The sequence below is a fragment of the Argopecten irradians genome, chromosome 1 (assembly GCF_041381155.1).
Source record: "Argopecten irradians isolate NY chromosome 1, Ai_NY, whole genome shotgun sequence".
Lineage (NCBI taxonomy): Eukaryota > Metazoa > Mollusca > Bivalvia > Pectinida > Pectinidae > Argopecten > Argopecten irradians.
The window spans coordinates 59,575,436-59,598,577 of NC_091134.1; the positions used below are offsets into that span (position 1 = coordinate 59,575,436).

Consider the following 23,142-nt stretch of genomic DNA (forward strand, 5'->3'; position numbering starts at 1 on the left):
TCTGTCATAAACGCACATTCTTTACATGAACTTTTGGTCATGAACACATTCTATACATACACATATAAAAATGTAAATATTTACTACAACAAAAATTGTACCGAAAAAAATGCTCTTGTTCTGCTAGAAATTTAATTCCACTTCATTAATTATGTATATCGTATAAATGCAAGTATAAATATGTTTATTGGGTAACAAAGTCAGACCACAGGCTTTTGATGCAGTTATACAGACACCTATAGTATAAGTGTAATAATGTTTATATGTAAGTATTATACATATTGGTGTCTTTTAAGCTATGGAATCAATTCATTCTAAGAGAACATTAAAATTTGTATATATATCAGATAAAACAACTTCTAATGGAAATTACATCAGTCAGTTTTACTGTGATATGCCTGAAACGCCTATGGTGGTGACACGTGTGTGAAATATTCAAACTTGCTCGCTGTCCGCCATTACACACTGTGGTCGAACTTCTTGTATGCCGAACCCTGTCCCTTGCTCGTAAAGTAATGCAACTTTTGGCTAGAACTGCTCAAAGCGCTCTGACAGTAGTGTGTTTACCTTATTAGGTGAATTGTCTTGCCTAAAAATCATTTTATCACCTTCTCAGTGGTTATGTAGTTCATTTGTTTAACGTGCGTGACTTTGGCTCGGGTATGGGTACAGAGTTAATATTGTACCTGCTTAATCGTATTGATCAACGATTTGATATTTCAACGATATTAATTAAAATACTTAACAATGTTGTGGAATTTGTCAATGTTTTACGTTATATGTTTCATAAGAAATGTAGAACAATACATTTATGCTATAGTTTGCTTATTGGTTATGTAAAAGAATTTGCCTGAGTGAATTGTCTCTTTAAGCTATGGAATCAAAAGCCTGTCTTCAGAAAGGAGCATCAATTCTATATGTATAAGCAACAGAAAAAAGATAAATAATATGTATGCTAGAACAGATAAGTTTACACTTAAACCTCATGAAATTCAATTGGTATAAATTTAAGACCAAGTTTATACTATACATTCAAATAGTTTACTGGTCCTGACCAATTTATCACAATACAGACATTCAAATTAATCTGATTTTAACCATGGTCACTTGAACAAGGAACTCTGTTTATCATGGTCCCATGAACAAAGAGGTCTGACTGTTTATCATGGTCCCATGAACAAGGAACTCTAACTGTTTATCATGGTCCCATGAACAAGGAGGTCTGACTGTTTATCATGGTCCCATGAACAAGGAGGTCTGACTGTTTATCATGGTCCCATGTACAAGGAGGTCTGACTGTTTATCATGGTTTCATGTACAAGGAGGTCTGACTATTTATCATGGTCCCATGAACAAGGAACTCTAACTGTTTATCATGGTCCCATGAACAAGGAGGTCTGACTGTTTATCATGGTCCCATGAACAAGGAGGTCTGACTGTTTATCATGGTCCCATGAACAAGGAACTCTGACTGTTTATCATGGTCCCATGTACAAGGAACTCTGTTTATCATGGTCCCATGAACAAAGAACTCTAACTATTTATCATGGTCCCATGAACAAAGAGGTCTGACTGTTTATCATGGTCCCATGTACAAGGAGGTCTGACTGTTTATCATGGTTTCATGTACAAGGAGGTCTGACTGTTTATCATGGTCCCATGAACAAGGAACTCTGTTTATCATGGTCCCATGAACAAGGAGGTCTGACTGTTTATCATGGTCCCATGAACAAGGAGGTCTGACTGTTTATCATGGTCCCATGAACAAGGAACTCTGACTGTTTATCATGGTCCCATGAACAAGGAACTCTGTTTATCATGGTCCCATGAACAAGGAACTCTGTTTATCATGGTCCCATGAACAAGGAACTCTGACTGTTTATCATGGTCCCATGAACAAGGAGGTCTGACTGTTTATCATGGTCCCATGAACAAGGAGGTCTGACTGTTTATCATGGTCCCATGTACAAGGAGGTCTGACTGTTTATCATGGTCCCATGAACAAGGAGGTCTGACTGTTTATCATGGTCCCATGTACAAGGAGGTCTGACTGTTTATCATGGTCCCATGTACAAGGAGGTCTGACTGTTTATCATGGTCCCATGTACAAGGAGGTCTGACTATTTATCATGGTCCCATGTACAAGGAGGTCTGACTGTTTATCATGGTCCCATGAACAAGGAACTCTGACTGTTTATCATGGTCCCATGTACAAGGAACTCTAACTGTTTATCATGGTCCCATGAACAAGGAGGTCTGACTGTTTATCATGGTCCCATGAACAAGGTGGTCTGACTGTTTATCATGGTCCCATGAACAAGGAGGTCTGACTGTTTATCATGGTCCCATGAACAAGGAACTCTGACTGTTTATCATGGTCCCATGAACAAGGTGGTCTGACTGTTTATCATGGTCCCATGAACAAGGAACTCTGACTGTTTATCATGGTCCCATGAACAAGGAACTCTATCTGTTTATCATGGTCCCATGAACAAGGAGGTCTGACTGTTTATCATGGTCCCATGTACAAGGAGGTCTGACTGTTTATCTCATGGTCCCATGAACAAGGAGGTCTGACTGTTTATCATGGTCCCATGAACAAGGAACTCTGACTGTTTATCATGGTCCCATGTACAAGGAGGTCTGACTGTTTATCATGGTCCCATGTACAAGGAGGTCTGACTATTTATCATGGTCCCATGTACAAGGAGGTCTGACTGTTTATCATGGTCCCATGAACAAGGAACTCTGACTGTTTATCATGGTCCCATGTACAAGGAACTCTAACTGTTTATCATGGTCCCATGAACAAGGAGGTCTGACTGTTTATCATGGTCCCATGAACAAGGGGGTCTGACTGTTTATCATGGTCCCATGAACAAGGAGGTCTGACTGTTTATCATGGTCCCATGAACAAGGAACTCTGACTGTTTATCATGGTCCCATGAACAAGGTGGTCTGACTGTTTATCATGGTCCCATGAACAAGGAACTCTGACTGTTTATTATGGTCCCATGATCATGGAACTCTAACTATTTATCATGGTCCCATGAACAAGGAGGTCTGTCTGTTTATCATGGTCCCATGAACAAGGAACTCTGACTGTTTATCATGGTCCCATGAACAAGGAACTCTAACTGTTTATCATGGTCCCATGAACAAGGAACTCTAACTGTTTATCATGGTCCCATGAACAAGGAGGTCTGACTATTTATCATGGTCCCATGAACAAGGAACTCTAACTATTTATCATGGTCCCATGAACAAGGAGGTCTGACTGTTTATCATGGTCCCATGAACAAGGAGGTCTGACTGTTTATCATGGTCCCATGAACAAGGAGGTCTGACTGTTTATCATGGTCCCATGAACAAGGAGGTCTGACTGTTTATCATGGTCCCATGAACAAGGAGGTCTGACTGTTTATCATGGTCCCATGTACAAGGAGGTCTGACTGTTTATCATGGTCCCATGAACAAGGAACTCTGACTGTTTATCATGGTCCCATGAACAAGGAACTCTGTTTATCATGGTCCCATGAACAAGGAACTCTGTTTATCATGGTCCCATGAACAAGGAACTCTGACTGTTTATCATGGTCCCATGAACAAGGAGGTCTGACTGTTTATCATGGTCCCATGAACAAGGAGGTCTGACTGTTTATCATGGTCCCATGTACAAGGAGGTCTGACTGTTTATCATGGTCCCATGAACAAGGAGGTCTGACTGTTTATCATGGTCCCATGTACAAGGAGGTCTGACTGTTTATCATGGTCCCATGTACAAGGAGGTCTGACTGTTTATCATGGTCCCATGAACAAGGAGGTCTGACTGTTTATCATGGTCCCATGAACAAGGAGGTCTGACTGTTTATCATGGTCCCATGAACAAGGAACTCTCTGTTTATCATGGTCCCATGAACAAGGAACTCTGACTGTTTATCATGGTCCCATGAACAAGGAGGTCTGACTGTTTATCATGGTCCCATGAACAAGGAGGTCTGACTGTTTATCATGGTCCCATGAACAAGGAGGTCTGACTGTTTATCATGGTCCCATGAACAAGGAACTCTGACTGTTTATCATGGTCCCATGAACAAGGAGGTCTGACTGTTTATCATGGTCCCATGAACAAGGAAATCTGACTGTTTATCATGGTCCCATGAACAAGGAACTCTATCTGTTTATCATGGTCCCATGAACAAGGAGGTCTGACTGTTTATCATGGTCCCATGTACAAGGAGGTCTGACTGTTTATCATGGTCCCATGAACAAGGAGGTCTGACTGTTTATCATGGTCCCATGAACAAGGAACTCTGACTGTTTATCATGGTCCCATGTACAAGGAGGTCTGACTGTTTATCATGGTCCCATGTACAAGGAGGTCTGACTATTTATCATGGTCCCATGTACAAGGAGGTCTGACTGTTTATCATGGTCCCATGAACAAGGAGGTCTGACTGTTTATCATGGTCCCATGAACAAGGAACTCTGACTGTTTATCATGGTCCCATGAACAAGGAGGTCTGACTGTTTATCATGGTCCCATGAACAAGGAGGTCTGACTGTTTATCATGGTCCCATGAACAAGGAGGTCTGACTGTTTATCATGGTCCCATGAACAAGGAACTCTGACTGTTTATCATGGTCCCATGAACAAGGTGGTCTGACTGTTTATCATGGTCCCATGAACAAGGAACTCTGACTGTTTATTATGGTCCCATGATCATGGAACTCTAACTATTTATCATGGTCCCATGAACAAGGAGGTCTGACTGTTTATCATGGTCCCATGAACAAGGAACTCTGACTGTTTATCATGGTCCCATGAACAAGGAGCTCTAACTGTTTATCATGGTCCCATGAACAAGGAACTCTAACTGTTTATCATGGTCCCATGAACAAGGAGGTCTGACTATTTATCATGGTCCCATGAACAAGGAACTCTAACTATTTATCATGGTCCCATGAACAAGGAGGTCTGACTGTTTATCATGGTCCCATGAACAAGGAGGTCTGACTGTTTATCATGGTCCCATGAACAAGGAGGTCTGACTGTTTATCATGGTCCCATGAACAAGGAGGTCTGACTGTTTATCATGGTCCCATGAACAAGGAGGTCTGACTGTTTATCATGGTCCCATGAACAAGGAACTCTAACTGTTTATCATGGTCCCATGAACAAGGAACTCTGACTGTTTATCATGGTCCCATGAACAAGGAACTCTGACTATTTATCATGGTCCATGAACAAGGAACTCTGACTGTTTATCATGGTCCCATGAACAAGGAACTCTAACTGTTTATCATGGTCCCATGTACAAGGAACTCTGTTTATCATGGTCCCATGAACAAGGAGGTCTGACTGTTTATCATGGTCCCATGAACAAGGAACTCTGACTATTTATCATGGTCCCATGTACAAGGAACTCTGACTGTTTATCATGGTCCCATGAACAAGGAACTCTAACTGTTTATCATGGTCCCATGAACAAGGAACTCTGACTATTTATCATGGTCCCATGAACAAGGAGGTCTGACTGTTTATCATGGTCCCATGTACAAGGAACTCTGTTTATCATGGTCCCATGTACAAGGAACTCTGTTTACCATGGTCCCTATGAACAAGGAACTCTGTTTATCATGGTCCCATGTACAAGGAGGTCTGACTGTTTATCATGGTCCCATGAACAAGGAACTCTGTTTATCATGGTCCCATGTACAAGGAGGTCTGACTGTTTATCATGGTCCCATGAACAAGGAACTCTGACTGTTTATCATTGTCCCATGAACAAGGAACTCTGTTTATCATGGTCCCAAGAACAAGGAGGTCTGACTGTTTATCATGGTCCCATGAAAAAGGAACTCTGGCTGTTTATCATGGTCCCATGAACAAGGAACTCTGACTGTTTATCATGGTCCCATGAACAAGGAACTCTGATTGCTCACCATGGTCCAATGAACTTGAAGTTAAGGAGGTCTGAATATGAATGTTTTTGTACATTTAGTGACATATATCATGGCATACACCTAGGGGCCCTTAAAGGGTTCTAGGTCACTTATTTATTGTGCAATACTATTTTGTATATACATGTATATAGCGTTTACGCAAAAGCCCTCTATATACCACTGGGGACCCCAGAGGGATATTTCCTTGTGTTAATACTTATGATGATAGTCCTATACAGCAGATGTACCTGGAGGCTCAAGAAGGGTTCTGTGCTACTATCTGTTTTGATGATTCCTCTGTCCTAAGTATATACCACTGGAGGCCCAAGAAGGGGTTCTGTGTCCGAATTTATATTACTTTCTGCAGCAGGCATAGAGTATGATGTTTGACGATCAAGCACATCTTTTTCACGATCATTCCTCATAATTGGATTGGATCGACTCTTCATCATTGACTGCAAGTAAAATATATACATCAATATTACATACATGAAAGCAAAATTTGTCAATTACCATTTGTTTAAAATAATGTGTCTAATTATATTACATGTATATTACATGTCAACACTGTTACAATTACTTCTTTGCCCTGCATGTATATTACTAATACATTTGGCTTCCTAAAATAACACCAGTAACATATTTGAGGGATTGAAAATTAGTGATGTATAGATAAGGGTTTCAGTGCATAATAAAACAAGAGGCCCAGAGGGCCTGTATCGCTCACCTGGTTTGTAATGCCAAGTAATGTTCTAAATACAGGTTCATTGTTTCTTTTCTGAAGGAATTCGAATATTTACCTCTAATTCCCCTACAGGGCCCTACCCATCCTGCCCCCAGGGGGTCAGAGAAAACATTTATACAAGTTCTGTTTCCCTTCCCCCATGGATGGTTGTGGCCAAATTTGGTCACAATCCATGCAGAACTCTAGGACAAGTAGCGATTTATAGGTTTTAGCTCTATTTCCCCTATTGGGCCCCGCCCCTCCTGCCCCCAGGGGGTCAGAGCCAAACTTTATACAAGTTCGGTTTCCCTTCCCCCATGGATGTTTGTGGCCAAATTTGGTCACAATCCATGCAGAACTCTAGGACAAGTAGCGATTTATAGGTTTTAGCTCTATTTCCCCTCTTTGGCCCTCCCCTCCTGCCCCCAGGGGGTCAGAGACAAACTTTATACAAGTTCTGTTTCCCTTCTCCAATTTATGATTGTGGCCAAATTTGGGGGTCAGAGCCAAACTTTATACAAGTTCTGTTCCCCTTCCCCCAATGATGTTTGTGGCCAAATTTGGTTACAATCCATGCAGAACTCTAGGACAAGTAGCGATTTATAGGATTAACCTTTATTTTCCCTATTGGGGCCTGCCCCTCCTTTCCCCTTAGGGTCAGATCCAAACTATATACAAGTTCTGTTCCCCTTCCCCCAAGGATGTTTGTGGCCTATGACTAGTAGCGATTTAAAGAAAATGTTGACGAACGACGAACGGATGCCGGACGCTGGACGACGGATGACGGACGCCGCACAATGACATAAGCTCACCGGCCCTTCAGGCCAGGTGAGCTAAAAATAGCCAAATTGGCCCCTTTTGACCCCGCCCCTCAGGCCCCCAGGGGATCAGCCCCATCATTTGTACAATTTTGAATCCCCACTCTATAAGGATGCTACCATTGCATTATGGATGCTATCCCATGCTTGGTTTCAGAGAAGAAGTCGTTTATATGGAAATAGCCAAATTGACCCCTTTTGACCCGGCCCCTCAGGCCCCCCTGGGGTCAGCCCCATCATTTGTACAATTTTGAATCCCCACCCTATAATTATACTACCATTGCATTCTGAGTGCTATCACATGCATAGTTTCAGAGAAGAAGTCGTTTATATGGAAATAGCCAAATTGACCCCTTTTGACCCCGCCCCTCAGGCCCCCGGGGGGTCAGCCCCATCATTTGTACAATTTTGAATCCCCACCCTATAATTATACTACCATTGCATTCTGAGTGCTATCACATGCATAGTTTCAGAGAAGAAGTCGTTTATATGGAAATAGCCAAATTGACCCCTTTTGACCCCGCCCCTCAGGCCCCCGGGGGGTCAGCCCCATCATTTGTACAATTTTGAATCCCCACCCTATAAGGATGCTACCATAGCATTCTGGGTGCTATCCCATGCTTGGTTTCAGAGAAGAAGTCGTTTATATGGAAATAGCCAAATTGACCCCTCAGGCCCCGCCCCTCAGGCCCCGCCCCTCAGGCCCCGCCCCTCAGGCCCCGCCCCTCAGGCCCCGCCCCTCAGGCACCTGGGGGGTCAGCCCCATCATTTGTACAATTTATAGTTAGTAGCCCATAAGGATGCTACCAGTCAAATTTTGTTGAAATCTGACCAGCGGTTATGGAGAAGAAGTCGATTGTTGACGGACGACGGACCCCGGACGCCGGACGATGGACGCCGGATGCTGTGGTATCCCATAAGCTCACCTCGGTCCTTCGGACCAGGTGAGCTAACAAAAGGTACAGAAAAATCAAAAGATCTAAAAGATGCAAGTCTATATAGCTAGAATACAAAACGAGGTGAGAAGAATCAGTCATGCAATCAAGGTATCACAATCAGAGACCTGTCAAACATCTCCTTAGGATTATGTTACTGAAATCTATTACATACATGCATCTCACAGTGGTAAACTTATTCCAATTATCTGATATATTGTATTATGCACTTTGTCTATAAATATTAGGGCTCTACCTAGACAACATTTTTAGGTATCATTAATCAAAATATATCATATAATCTCATTCCATTGGGTTCTGTAAAAAAAAGAGAAGTTTGAGTATCTAGTAATTGAAAATAAAGAAAAACCAAATACAGTACAATAAACCTTTATCACCCATGCGAATAAACATACGACACATTTTATCATTCATGCCAAACAAGACACATGGACTTCAGACATTTTCTGGCTCAAGAGAATATATGTTATGAATAATTTTAGCAGTCTAGGTGTTTCTGCTACAAAACAAGAGAATTAATAGCGCAGTCAAAAAAAAACCCAAAAAACTCCATGTCAGAATAGAATGATGTTTCAAGAAATGAACAAAACAAGAGGCTCAGAGGGCCTGTATTGCTCAGCTGGTTAATAGAGTAAATAGAACAAAAACACATTCCCCTGTTCAGCACTGTACCATAACATTAACATTATAGTCTCATGCAATGCATTTCATAAACATTCAACATACATAAAGCTGGTTCATTTATCAAATTATTTTATAACAAATTAATTAATCCTAGCCCCATACGGATATTGACAATCGATCCAATCAAAATGGCATAACAAATTAATCAATCCTGGCCCCATAGGGATATAGACAATCCAATCAAAGTGTTATAACATATCAATTAATCCTGGCCCCATAGTGATATAGACAATCCAATCAAAGTGTTATAACAAATTAATTAATCCTGGCCCCATAGGGATATAGACAATCCAATCAAAGTGTTATAACAAATTAATTAATCCTGGCCCCATAGGGATATAGACAATCCAATCAAAGTGTTATAACAAATTAATTAATCCTGGCCCCATAGTGATATAGACAATCCAATCAAAGTGTTATAACAAATTAATTAATCCTGTCCCCATAGCGATATAGACAATCCAATCAAAGTGTTATAACAAATTAATTAATCCTGGCCCCATAGGGATATAGACAATCCAATCAAAGTGTTATAACAAATTAATTAATCCTGGCCCCATAGGGATATAGACAATCCAATCAAAGTGTTATAACAAATTAATTAATCCTGGCCCCATAGGGATATAGACAATCCAATCAAAGTGTTATAACAAATTAATTAATCCTGGCCCCATAGGTGATATAGACAATCCAATCAAAGTGTTATAACAAATTAATTAATCCTGGCCCCATAGGGATATAGACAATCCAATCAAAGTGTTATAACAAATTAATTAATCCTGGCCCCATAGGGATATAGACAATCCAATCAAAGTGTTATAACAAATTAATTAATCCTGGCCCCATAGGGATATAGACAATCCAATCAAAGTGTTATAACAAATTAATTAATCCTGGCCCCATAGGATATAGACAATCCAATCAAAGTGTTATAACAAATTAATTAATCCTGGCCCCATATGATATAGACAATCCAATCAAAGTGTTATAACAAATTAATTAATCCTGGCCCCATAGGATATAGACAATCCAATCAAAGTGTTATAACAAATTAATTAATCCTGGCCCCATAGTGATATAGACAATCCAATCAAAGTGTTATAACAAATTAATTAATCCTGGCCCCATAGGATATAGACAATCCAATCAAAGTGTTATAACAAATTAATTAATCCTGGCCCCATAGTGATATAGACAATCCAATCAAAGTGTTATAACAAATTAATTAATCCTGGCCCCATAGGATATAGACAATCCAATCAAAGTTTATAACAAATTAATTAATCCTGGCCCCATAGGATATAGACAATCCAATCAAAGTGTTATAACAAATTAATTAATCCTGGCCCCATAGTGATATAGACAATCCAATCAAAGTGTTTATAACAAATTAATTAATCCTGGCCCCATAGTGATATAGACAATCCAATCAAAGTGTTATAACAAATTAATTAATCCTGGCCCCATAGGATATAGACAATCCAATCAAAGTGTTATAACAAATTAATTAATCCTGGCCCCATAGGATATAGACAATCCAATCAAAGTGTTATAACAAATTAATTAATCCTGGCCCCATAGGATATAGACAATCCAATCAAAGTGTTATAACAAATTAATTAATCCTGGCCCCATAGTGATATAGACAATCCAATCAAAGTGTTATAACAAATTAATTAATCCTGGCCCCATAGGGATATAGACAATCCAATCAAAGTGTTATAACAAATTAATTAATCCTGGCCCCATAGGGATATAGACAATCCAATCAAAGTGTTATAACAAATTAATTAATCCTGGCCCCATAGGATATAGACAATCCAATCAAAGTGTTATAACAAATTAATTAATCCTGGCCCCATAGGATATAGACAATCCAATCAAAGTGTTATAACAAATTAATTAATCCTGGCCCCATATGATATAGACAATCCAATCAAAGTGTTATAACAAATTAATTAATCCTGGCCCCATATGATATAGACAATCCAATCAAAGTGTTATAACAAATTAATTAATCCTGGCCCCATAGTGATATAGACAATCCAATCAAAGTGTTATAACAAATTAATTAATCCTGGCCCCATAGGATATAGACAATCCAATCAAAGTGTTATAACAAATTAATTAATCCTGGCCCCATAGTGATATAGACAATCCAATCAAAGTGTTATAACAAATTAATTAATCCTGGCCCCATAGGGATATAGACAATCCAATCAAAGTGTTATAACAAATTAATTAATCCTGGCCCATAGCGATATAGACAATCCAATCAAAGTGTTATAACAAATTAATTAATCCTGGCCCCATAGTGATATAGACAATCCAATCAAAGTGTTATAACAAATTAATTAATCCTGGCCCCATAGTGATATAGACAATCCAATCAAAGTGTTATAACAAATTAATTAATCCTGGCCCCATAGCGATATAGACAATCCAATCAAAGTGTTATAACAAATTAATTAATCCTGGCCCCATAGTGATATAGACAATCCAATCAAAGTGTTATAACAAATTAATTAATCCTGGCCCCATAGGGATATAGACAATCCAATCAAAGTGTTATAACAAATTAATTAATCCTGGCCCCATAGCGATATAGACAATCCAATCAAAAGGTTCATAACAAATTAATTAATCCTGGCCCCATAGTGATATAGACAATCCAATCAAAGTGTTATAACAAATTAATTAATCCTGGCCCCATAGCGATATAGACAATCCAATCAAAGTGTTATAACAAATTAATTAATCCTGGCCCCATAGGGATATAGACAATCCAATCAAAGTGTTATAACAAATTAATTAATCCTGTCCCCATAGCGATATAGACAATCCAATCAAAGTGTTATAACAAATTAATTAATCCTGGCCCCATAGTGATATAGACAATCCAATCAAAGTGTTATAACAAATTAATTAATCCTGGCCCCATAGGATATAGACAATCCAATCAAAGTGTTATAACAAATTAATTAATCCTGGCCCCATAGTGATATAGACAATCCAATCAAAGTGTTATAACAAATTAATTAATCCTGTCCCCATAGGAATATAGACAATCCAATCAAAGTGTTATAACAAATTAATTAATCCTGGCCCCATAGTGATATAGACAATCCAATCAAAGTGTTATAACAAATTAATTAATCCTGGCCCCATAGTGATATAGACAATCCAATCAAAGTGTTATAACAAATTAATTAATCCTGGCCCCATAGTGATATAGACAATCCAATCAAAGTGTTATAACAAATTAATTAATCCTGGCCCCATAATGATATAGACAATCCAATCAAAGTGTTATAACAAATTAATTAATCCTGTCCCCATAGGAATATAGACAATCCAATCAAAGTGTTATAACAAATTAATTAATCCTGGCCCCATAGTGATATAGACAATCCAATCAAAGTGTTATAACAAATTAATTAATCCTGTCCCCATAGGAATATAGACAATCCAATCAAAGTGTTATAACAAATTAATCAATCCTGTCCCCATAGTGATATAGACAATCCAATCAAAGTGTTATAACAAATTAATTAATCCTGTCCCCATAGTGATATAGACAATCCAATCAAAGTGTTATAACAAATTAATTAATCCTGGCCCCATAGCGATATAGACAATCCAATCAAAGTGTTATAACAAATTAATTAATCCTGTCCCCATAGGAATATAGACAATCCAATCAATGTGTTAAAGATGCTATAGCTTGATATATAAGTTTCAGAGAAGTCGTCAGACAATATAGGCAACTGCCCCTCAGCCACGCTGGAGGTAAGTCCAACCATTTGTACAATTCTGAACTCCCACCACATAAGAATGTGATCAATGTAATACTTTAGTACTTGCTATCCAATGCTGAGCTTGAGAAAAGAAGTCGTTTATATGAAAATAGCAAAAAATGACCCCTATTGGCCCTATCCTTCAAGTCCCCAGACATTCAGCTCAACCATTTGTACAATTTGTATGATCACCATATGGACATGCTATGAACACTACATGAGTGATAAAAAATTGGGGAAATTGACTCGGTTTTGGCCCTGTCTCTCAGGCCCCAGAGGATCAGCTCATCCATTGTACAACTGTGAATCCACATCTCATTGGGATCACCAACTAATGCATATATTTCTTAGTTTCAAAGAACAAGCCATTTATTTGAGCCAAATAGACCCTTTCTGGCCAGCCTCTCAGACTCCCAGTCCAACCATATACAAATTTGAGTCCCCAACCCATAGAGATGCTACCAGGCAAATAATTCATTTCCAACCAGTAATTTACAACAAGACAATTGAATTGTTGACAGACACAGGACACCAGACCAGATGAGCTACAAACTTAACAAAACTCTCACACTGTAGTCAACACTCTGACATACATATATACCATATTTTTCTAGGGGTGGTAAGGGAGATTGATAACCATTTAAAGGGATTTTGGTCTCAAATAAGGGAGGTATACATGCGACATATATTAATAAATTCAATATCTGCTTTTTTATGATGAAATTCTTTGCAAAATAAACACAAACACGTAATTTCATGTTCTGTAACAACTTTGCTTCATTTAAGTATCATTTTAACATTGCATTTGCTTTCTTTGCTTTTTGGAACACAGCATTAGTCAGAGTGTAGCTGAAACAGTCTGCATTCATATTGAATTTTACTGAAATAAATCAAAGGAATGTGTGGTTTATACACCCAGTTCTGGAGCAGTTTTATTGTTCAAAATATTAAACTGGGCTTTTTAATAATCTTTCATAATAACGGCTAATTAACTTAGATAAAGTTCTTAAATTTACAAGCACTAAATTTAAAAAAAAAAAACAGAAAATTGTTACAAAATGTAATTTGATCTGAGAGAGAGAAAAAGTAAATTTCTTTTTAATTTGATTTATTTAAATTCAGTTACTACTGATGATAATTTTTTTATTATTAATATATTTTTTTTCTAAAAATAAATTCATACAGAAATTCTAAAAAAATAATACCTTTTCCATTTTTAAAAATGTGGTTATTAGGAAATCCGGAAATTCTATAAAATCCGGATCATCTATTACAATTACCCAAAATGGCAGCCATTACGACTGCAAAGTTTGTGACATCCATCAAATAAAGATAGGCCTATTTAACATTAAAAATGTGAGTAAATCATTCACAATTGTAAGCAGTATTTGTTTTGTTGTAATGTTCACTAGCTGTAGTCATAAGATTTATTGAAAGGCCAGCTGATTGTTTTCTAGGCGGCCGATCGGCTGCTTGACTTCAGTTTACGTAATACACAGACGTGAGTGAAAGTGACACCACAAGCCAAGGTGGAAATAGCCCAAGGCTGCTAATTAGGGCCACTTGGGTGTTGGTCAGGGGGTCAGGGAGTGGTTACTCTCGTGCTAAAATCAACCTAGCATGTACACAAATGTGGCGACGAAAACAAAACGGAGGGGTTTACAGAATACAGGAATTTAGACTCTCCTGCCGGGAGACAATAAAAGGCTTTGAAATACGGAAGGTTTTGTCTCACACCGGGAGGTATGGCATGTATGCTCTGATCAACTTTTGGGCATGTTATGTCATTCAGGCAAAAAGGGGAGGTAACTAACAATTTAGTTACCAACACCGTGGATTAATAGCATTGCTACTCTGGTTTGTAAATATGTGTCAAGCAATCATTTATGCGGAACTCTTTGTTCACAAAGACATTGTTAGTATGTTAGAACGGATATAACATGGGTAGTTAATCTTTCTGAACAACAGATATAGAGAAGGCAAGACAAACTAGCAGTTCTCTATATGGAACTCACAAGGTCGAGAGATTCCATGAATACCTGAGGGTCGGTGACGACCCCTGCCTCGGCTGCCCCGGGCTCCATAGAAACCTGGCGACTATGTAGGATCTGTGTAACCGAACAGAACAGTATAGCAGACAAGAAAGGCATTGGAATTTCTGCAGCATAATGGCGTGATCAGACAACCCAGTGGAATATGTATCAAAGACTACTTCCAACATGGTATCATGAAGGATTATGGCAGTTATTAGGTGATCTTAACAAGGGAAATAATATACGTATCAAAATAGCTTAACACGATACATATTTTTTTTCTACATACTTTTTAACTACATGAATAGACTATAATTAGCTTCCCCTATGAATGGTTGATACAAAATGTATATATCATAGTAAATAACAAATAGGTTTGTGATATGCTTAAAGATTAAATACATATTATACAACATTAACTATATTTATCATGCAAAAGAAAACGAAATGTGGAGAGAAATAAAAATTAGACCATTTAAAAGCCATTAACAGCAACAAAAACCAATTAACAAATACAGCAGGTGATAAAGAGGTAAGTTAAACCTTGTAAGAAATTTGCATGAATTAAGCCTATTTATTTTATAAGGCTTCGTATATCTAAAGATGCTCCATCGCTAACAAAAAGTATTTTTTCTCCATTAAAACAGGAACAGAAGATTTAGGGGGTTTTTTCAGTTGGAAAATTTATTTACTTTACACCAATACCACCAGTGAAAAGTTAGAGCTTCTCACTTTGCTTCAAGATAAAAATATTTTAAAAATAATGAATTGCATTCCGCAAAAATTCTGTGCTACTATATCCTATATGGAATGAAGTACTGATTGTGCATGCACCACAAGCAAAGTAAGTGATCATGTATTGAATATTTGTGTTAATTATATATATATATATATACACGATTAAACACCAATTATTGTTCAAATGATGAGTATCGTTTATGCTCTGTCGGCGGTGGAGCATCTTTAATTTATTTAATTGATATCTTCTTTTCTTTAGACAGCAGCAAAATTAATTGGCATTAGTGTTTCAAATCATTATCTCCCAAAGCACACAACACCTACCCTTTGGTCCCGTCGAGCTTTCTGCGCCCTGGCTACCTGTACCCGCTTATGTATGTCCACATAAACATCAGTCTCATCGATTATCTCCTCTTGAATGAGCTCTTCAATGACATCTTCTAAAGTTATGATACCTATAATCTACAAAAGGGATACCCCAGATTAGTGATTATTTCATGATGAAGTTTTATTTAATCCAATAAGCCCAGATCATCGAGGACCTAGGTAGCTCATTTGAGTGTTTTAACAGTGGGGGAAAAGATTTCTGAAAGCACACATACAAGTATAATATGTACACATTTTTTTAATGTTAAACTAGATCAAATAAATAAATTATGTACAGCTTCCTGTAGCAAATTAAAACCACAAAGAACTAAAGTTATCCTTCCACTTACTGGTCCAGTTGACCGTGAACTACCACTGGCCCGATCCTCGTCAGCCGTAGTGACCAGTAACTGGACATCATCAGCCTGGTCATCTTGTCTCTCCCTCAAAGTGTTTTTTTGTACAAAAGCAATATGGCCTGGAAATGAAAGCAATATCACTTTTCATACAGCTTTCTAAAACTTTATTGATCAATCATGGACCTTTGTTGCAGTCGATATGGTATTATTCTAACCTGTTATACATGTAATAATGATCCAATGGCCGATGATTCAGGGCATATCAATTCAGTATCTCCAGTAGACTGTAAACAAACTTTTTTTTGCAGCAATTAAATATTGAAATTTTCTTTTCAAAACGTGTTCACAAAGATTCAAATTAGCTAATTGGAAAAATGAATTGAAATTCATATCAATTAATAGGATGTAGATGGTATGTACACTCACTTTTGCCAGTTTGGAATATGTTAAGAAGATCAAACAGGGGCATATCTTCATCTACAAATAGAACGGTTCTGCCGGCCTGGCTGTCAAGGAGACTGGAGATGGGTGTGGAATCGTCTGGATCCAGCATTATCAGAGACTTGACCAGTATCACACCAATTATATTAGTGTACGGACCGTCGTAAATAGGGATTCGCGAATGAGCTTTCTCCATTACCTGAAAAATAGATGTCCTTGAAAAATACAGTCCAGTATAAACAATTTTTTTTCAAAAATATGGAGAGAAAGAAAACACAAATAAATTGGTAAGATAAAACAGGACATATATGATAATATGGGAGTAATTAACATGAGGCCCAGAGTGCCTGTATCGCTCGCCTGATTTGTAATGCCAAGTTATGTTCTGAATACAGATTCATTGTTTCTTTACTAAAGGAATTTTAATATTTACCTCTATTTCCCCTATTAGGCCCGCCTCTCCCGCCCCTGGGAGGGTCAGAGCCAAAATTTATACAAACTCTATTCCCCTTTCCACAATTATGTTACTGGCCAAATTTGGGTGCAATCTATGTAGAACCCTATGACTAGTAGTGATTAAAAGGATTTACCTTTATTTCCCCTCTTGAGCCGCATCCCTCCCGCCCCTCGGGGGTCAGAGTCAAAATTTATACAAACTCTGTTTCCCTTCCCCAAGGATGTTTTTGGCCAAATTTAGTTAAGATCTATGCAGAACTCTAGGACAAGTAGCGATTTACAGAATTTACCTCTATTTCCCCTATTGGGTCCCATCCTTCCTGCCCCCGGGGAGTCAGAGCCAAAATTTATTAAAGTTCTGTTCCCATTCCCTCATGGATGTTTCTGGCGACATTTGGTTACAATCTATGCCGAACTCTAGGACAAGTAGCGATTTAAAGGATTAACCTCAATTTCCCCTATTGGGCCCCGCCCCTCCTGCCCCTGGGTGGTCAGAGCCAATTTTATACAAGTTCTGTTCCCCTTCTCTCAAGGATGTTTGTGGCCAAATTTGGTAATAATCCATGCTGAACTCTTGGACAAGTAGCGATTTATAGGATTTACCTTTATTTCCCCTATTAGGCCCCGCCCCTCTTCCCCCGGGGGGTCAGAGCCAAAATTTATACATGTTCTGTTCCCCTTCTCCCAAGGATGTTTGTGGCCAAATTTGGTAATAATCCATGCTGAACTCTTGGACAAGTAGCGATTTATAGGATTTACCTTTATTTCCCCTATTAGGCCCCGCCCCTCTTCCCCCGGGGGGTCAGAGCCAAAATTTATACACGTTCTGTTCCCCTTCTCCCAAGGATGTTTGTGGCCAAATTTGGTAACAATCCATGCAGAACTCTATGACTAGTAGCGATTTAAAGGAAATGTTGATGGATAGACGGACGGATGGACGGACGTACGGACGACGGACGCCGCGCCATGACAAAAGCTCACCAGCCCTAAAAATACATTCCAAAACTTGATATCTTTATAAAGATTTATAAACTGAAAGTTTTTCTATGTCATAAGTAATCATTTAATTATTTCAGGAAACCAACAATTGTGTTTGAAACCACATTATAACAATTCTTTATGAAAAAAAAAAAAATAGATTAATAGGACCACATAAAATGTTCTGTTTATGAAAATGAGCATTTATGACCATAAATCACAAGTATTTGTAAGAGTATTTTCCCTTATTAGCTCACCATCGACATGGTAGCCTTGTCCATTTTGTCTGTGATACTCAGCATAAATACGTCGTCCAGTGGTAACATGGCGACCTCGACCGTCTTTGTCTTCATATCCAGAGCACCCTGTCAGAATCACAACATAACAATGAGTTTTAGTTTATTGTCTTTTAAAATTATTGACAGAGCATTAAACACACAAGGCCAAAAAGTTTGGAGACACTGTATGTGTTCTCTACATCTTCTTTACAGTGCTAAAACTAGTTGGAATGTATAATTCTGATCAAGAACTAGTGAATACAAGCTGCAATAATATACCTCTCAACTAGGGAAATCTTCTATTTACCTCCATCGATTGTGTACATATTTGATAAGGAACCAAGAGTTTGATCCTTAATAGATACAGCAAGTACATGCAATTTATATTCATTATGTGCTCTATAACATTTAGTGTTCATTCACGTCATGCGTCACTGTTAGCCTGTGCAAACTTGAGGAGGAATGATTTCCTGGAGGGGAATATGAAAGCCGGAAGATGAGTAGCTCTTGGCAAAGGAGAATTTTTTAGATACATCAGAATCAAATGAGCATTAATTAGATTAGATGTGGTTACCACAGATCCTGCGTTTGATTTCTAGTTAAAGCAGTAATTTAAACTCTGTTCTGATTCTAATACAAATATATAACCACTTCCCTGTCAATCTTGCCAGGTAGCATCCATATGACGAGTAGCCAAAGGCCGTTATCCATGGTGTATAATTACCTGTATAATGAGCACTTCGTCCAAACTGAGGTGCTCTCCTTGTTGTTCCTCAGACGAATCTTGCACAGGAAGGTTGGAGCCGTTCGGACCATGCAGGTTAACCAGGACCTTCAGCTGGGCCCGTCTGTAGAATGTTGTGTGGTCTTTTCCTAATAGACAGTCCAAGATCTTTGACATAGGCCAAGCAATGATGTAGAATAGAGCCATAAGACAGTACACCAGCCTACAAAGTAGGATGACATGTACTCAAAACATGTGTGGTAGACAATGAATAAGTTTTACATGTAGAAGTGTGTTATGTAACATGCTGCATTAGATAACATTAAAGCCCATCATTGACTGTTATGATATGATGAGCAGACATTTATTTACTGAGTCTCTTATCACCACACTAAGCCCTGTCTAAAAGATTCAGACTTTTTTTGAAATTCTGTCCAAAATGTTCATTTCATCATTGACAATTATTATTGTACCAATAATACAAATGGATAAATTACCCAATGATTATGCATTCTACTTGATATTCTCTTACTTACGGAGCTAATGTTGCCCCAATAGCCAATCCAAATCTTGTACAAATTGCCTGTGGTATTACTCTGAAACAATAAGCATAAAACTATTTCATCAGAATATATGCATGTTAAATAGTAAATTTTAGGCTAAATTGTTATATATATATATGCATCTGTATTTTAAATGTTAAAACACATTTTTTAGAAACAGTGGATTATCCTAAAAGTCAAAATAAATTTCAATTTCAGATGGAAATGATCAAAATATATTAACAGAATGACTTACTCTCCAAATATGAGTACAGCAGTAACTGAAACAACAATAGCAGTGATTGGATCGGAGATTTTATCCAGGAAGATTGGCATCGACTCGACAGCAGCAGCGTTGGCCAGGAGTAGTGTTACTAGTAGAAGATGGTGACGGGACACAACTGGTAAAATCTTCTTAGCGTGTTTCCTCTCGGTGGGCGTCCCTCCATCCTTCATAACCTTTAAACTCATCAAATCAAGTGACAAAAGTCCCATCGTCAGGCCAGACATCATCCCTTCAACCAAAATAATTGTTTTATCAATTCTTATGGTGTATGGTACAAGGAACTCCTTATATCGTACAACACAATGTAAACAGCAATATAGCCAAATAGAAATTTGATTGACTTCACACGGAAACCACATCTATACAGAAAAAAGCAACACGGTCAGCTTGAAGTCAGGACAAGGACAAAGATGAGGAGGATAAGTCACTCTTTGTTTTGGAAAAATACATGTACATGTATGTCACAAGCGGTTTTGTGTTTGTGCACTGAACCTAACGTTGGGCGACAACTAATTTTCCTTTGATATTCGAAAGCACAACCTTTGATGCAGCTTGTGTTGTGAAGGTCATAGTCTTACTTTCTGAAGTGGGCTGCCATTTCATGAGATGTTGTATTTTTTTAATGAAAATCTATTTTTTCACCCTTAGATTTGAAATGAAGGCGATCCAAAATATGATGTACAATGTAGACTTCATAAGCATTGTTAGGAGGCCATGTTACTTATGTAATTTATTTAATCAAAATTGTACATTGAAGGCAATATTTACAGTAAGATGCCTTGTACGTGTACGTGAAATTGTGAATACATATAGCTAGTCTAGGTCAGTAAACATTTATGTGTGTATATATGTATACGTCCCTAAATGTCACCATAACGCATGGTCCCTTTAACTGTTCTGCGTACTGTATGGTACGGACTCAATATACCGACAAGAGACAGACTAGACATGCAGCTGACACGAAGTGGTGTCTTGTACCTGCCATTAGCACGAGGCCGACATAGATGCCGAGATATATCCAGAACCATTCGTCATGGTAGGTCAGTCTCTCTTCGGCAGTGTATTCCGTTCCATTACATCGCACTGTATCCTTGTCGATGACATCGCATATGATTGATGCCATTTTATCACACAATATTGTATCTGTCTACGAGCACAGACCCATGTCAGTTCCGTCTTGTTTACGAAATTATTTTACCTCTATATACAAAGAGTTCCAAATGTCAGACTTGCAAATTATGCTAATTTTACATTTAGCAAGCGATGTTTTAGTATTGATAGATGTCTTAATCATATTTTATGTGTTAAAATGCGTACAATAATTTCATTTAAATATTCTTAAGTATGCAGGACATTGTACTAAGTACGGCGGGCTACAGGTACATTGTACTTTCGTTTTACATATATAATATACATAAGATCGTGTGTAACAGAAAGAACTCTCACAATTAATTAAATATCAGAGTTACTTCCCTTCGTTCATCTCGTTAACTTGAGAGGGAGAGAGAGAGAGATATTTTCTACTGCTTTCATGATTTACATTACGTAAATCTACTTTTCTGATTTAGATAATGATTTTGTGATTATTTTCCATTGATTAAACTTCAACATTACATATAAAGCGCGCACTCCATATATAAATTTCTAAAAAATCATTTTAAGTATATTTATTACCCAACTTAATTATATTTGCCTCTAGTTATTTTAAGGATTATACTACATTTTGTATATGCCTTGAATAAATTAATTGCTCGTGGTGGTCATTCAACAAAATTTACTTTCACAATCATAATATTAATCTTAATGATTTTAGAAGAATGCAAAAATGCACCTAAATGTTTTACAATTTTCACTAAAGCTCCCATGTGAATAATGGTGCATATATGTACGTGTATTAAAGTAGTTGTTACAGTTTCTCCCATTTGATTACTTGTTCAAACTAAGAAAATGATCCCCGAACGATGCATCTCTGTTTATGCCAGAAAAACTGGGAGATGGATTGGGAAGGGGACATAACTCGTGTAGTCTTAATTATCATTATCAGCAGCAGATGCTTACGTGGTACATGTACATGTGTAGGGCTGGATATCGTTGCTTAAACATTTTAACAACACCAGTTGTTTAAAAGTATTTTACTTTTATTTTATTGTACATTATACTTTGAAACGTATTTCAAGGACACCGTTCATTATTGATTTTCGTTTGATCAATACATACATGTATTTTTATGCACCTTTGATATTATTGCAGGCAAATATTTCCTTTAGCAGATCATGCAAACGTGTATATGGGACAGTTTATGTGCATATAGACTGGAGTTGTCATAAGGAATTATTTTCCGCCTTCTATACCCAGACAGTCATTTCCTGAAGATATTGAAAAGTGAATTTATGGACAAGCAGTCGACCAGACAGGAGACTAGAACCATTGTTTAATATCATCAAACTTTTCCCCGATACTCCCTGGTTATGGCACATCCCAAACAATCTCCCAGTTTGCTTTTTGTAAACTATAATTTCCTTCCTATGATCTATATCCCAATGCTTCGCCACAGACGGTATGGGTGAAATCAATGTCTGACTTATTTTGTTCCTGCTACCAATCTAGCTGGGGTCAACACCGGATTTTATACTGGCTTCATCAAGATATTGTCTGGCCCATTATCGGTGTAGTGGTGATGTATATTGAACCCTGTTAACGTTGTTGGTGTTAAATGTTACGCTGCTGTCACCTATTGTAACCGAATTCGAAAGCGGTGCTCTAAAATTTATTCCTGTTGCAAAAACAAGTTATGCTGTAAATTGAAACCTGTTATAACCACAAGCGGCGCTGTAAAATCTAGCGAAAATCGAAATTCTGACGTCACGTCATTTTCCTGGCGTCATTTTATTGTTTCTGACATGACTTTCCATCCAATGAAAATCCCTCCAGGTCATATTACACTAGTGAGTCGTGACATATGCAAAAATATCACGCGGACCGGAAATCACTCGATATCATGCGGATTATGTGATAA

General features: G+C 37.9%; 1 protein-coding gene across 2 annotated transcripts; it reads right to left on the bottom strand.

The window, feature by feature from the left end:
- Window positions 1-5,364: 5,364 nt before the first annotated feature.
- Window positions 5,365-21,315, bottom strand: LOC138335868 (uncharacterized). Of its 2 annotated transcripts, XM_069285039.1 has the most exons (10): window positions 21,105-21,315; window positions 20,097-20,355; window positions 19,835-19,894; window positions 19,299-19,521; window positions 18,554-18,661; window positions 16,848-17,061; window positions 16,413-16,540; window positions 16,021-16,158; window positions 14,941-15,033; window positions 5,365-6,401 (listed from the first exon to the last, which is right to left on the bottom strand). In XM_069285039.1, exons 1-10 carry the CDS (start codon window positions 21,247-21,249, stop codon window positions 6,249-6,251), a joined length of 1,521 nt encoding a protein of 506 aa, XP_069141140.1. In that variant the 5' UTR covers window positions 21,250-21,315; the 3' UTR covers window positions 5,365-6,248. The 2 variants fall into 2 exon arrangements, with proteins under 2 accessions (XP_069141140.1, XP_069141149.1); XM_069285048.1 differs by lacking the exon at window positions 14,941-15,033.
- Window positions 21,316-23,142: the final 1,827 nt, after the last annotated feature.

Excerpts from the sequence above, each read along its gene's own strand:
- LOC138335868 (XM_069285039.1), bottom strand. The coding sequence starts at position 21,249 with ATGGCATCAATCATATGCGATGTCATCGACAAGGATACAGTGCGATGT. Across the intron at positions 17,062-18,553 it reads ACAAGGCTACCATGTCGATG|GTAATGGAGAAAGCTCATTC; the intron begins GTGAGCTAATAA and ends TCTATTTTTCAG. Across the intron at positions 6,402-14,940 it reads TCATGGAATCTCTCGACCTT|TCAATGATGAAGAGTCGATC; the intron begins GTGAGTTCCATA and ends TTTTACTTGCAG.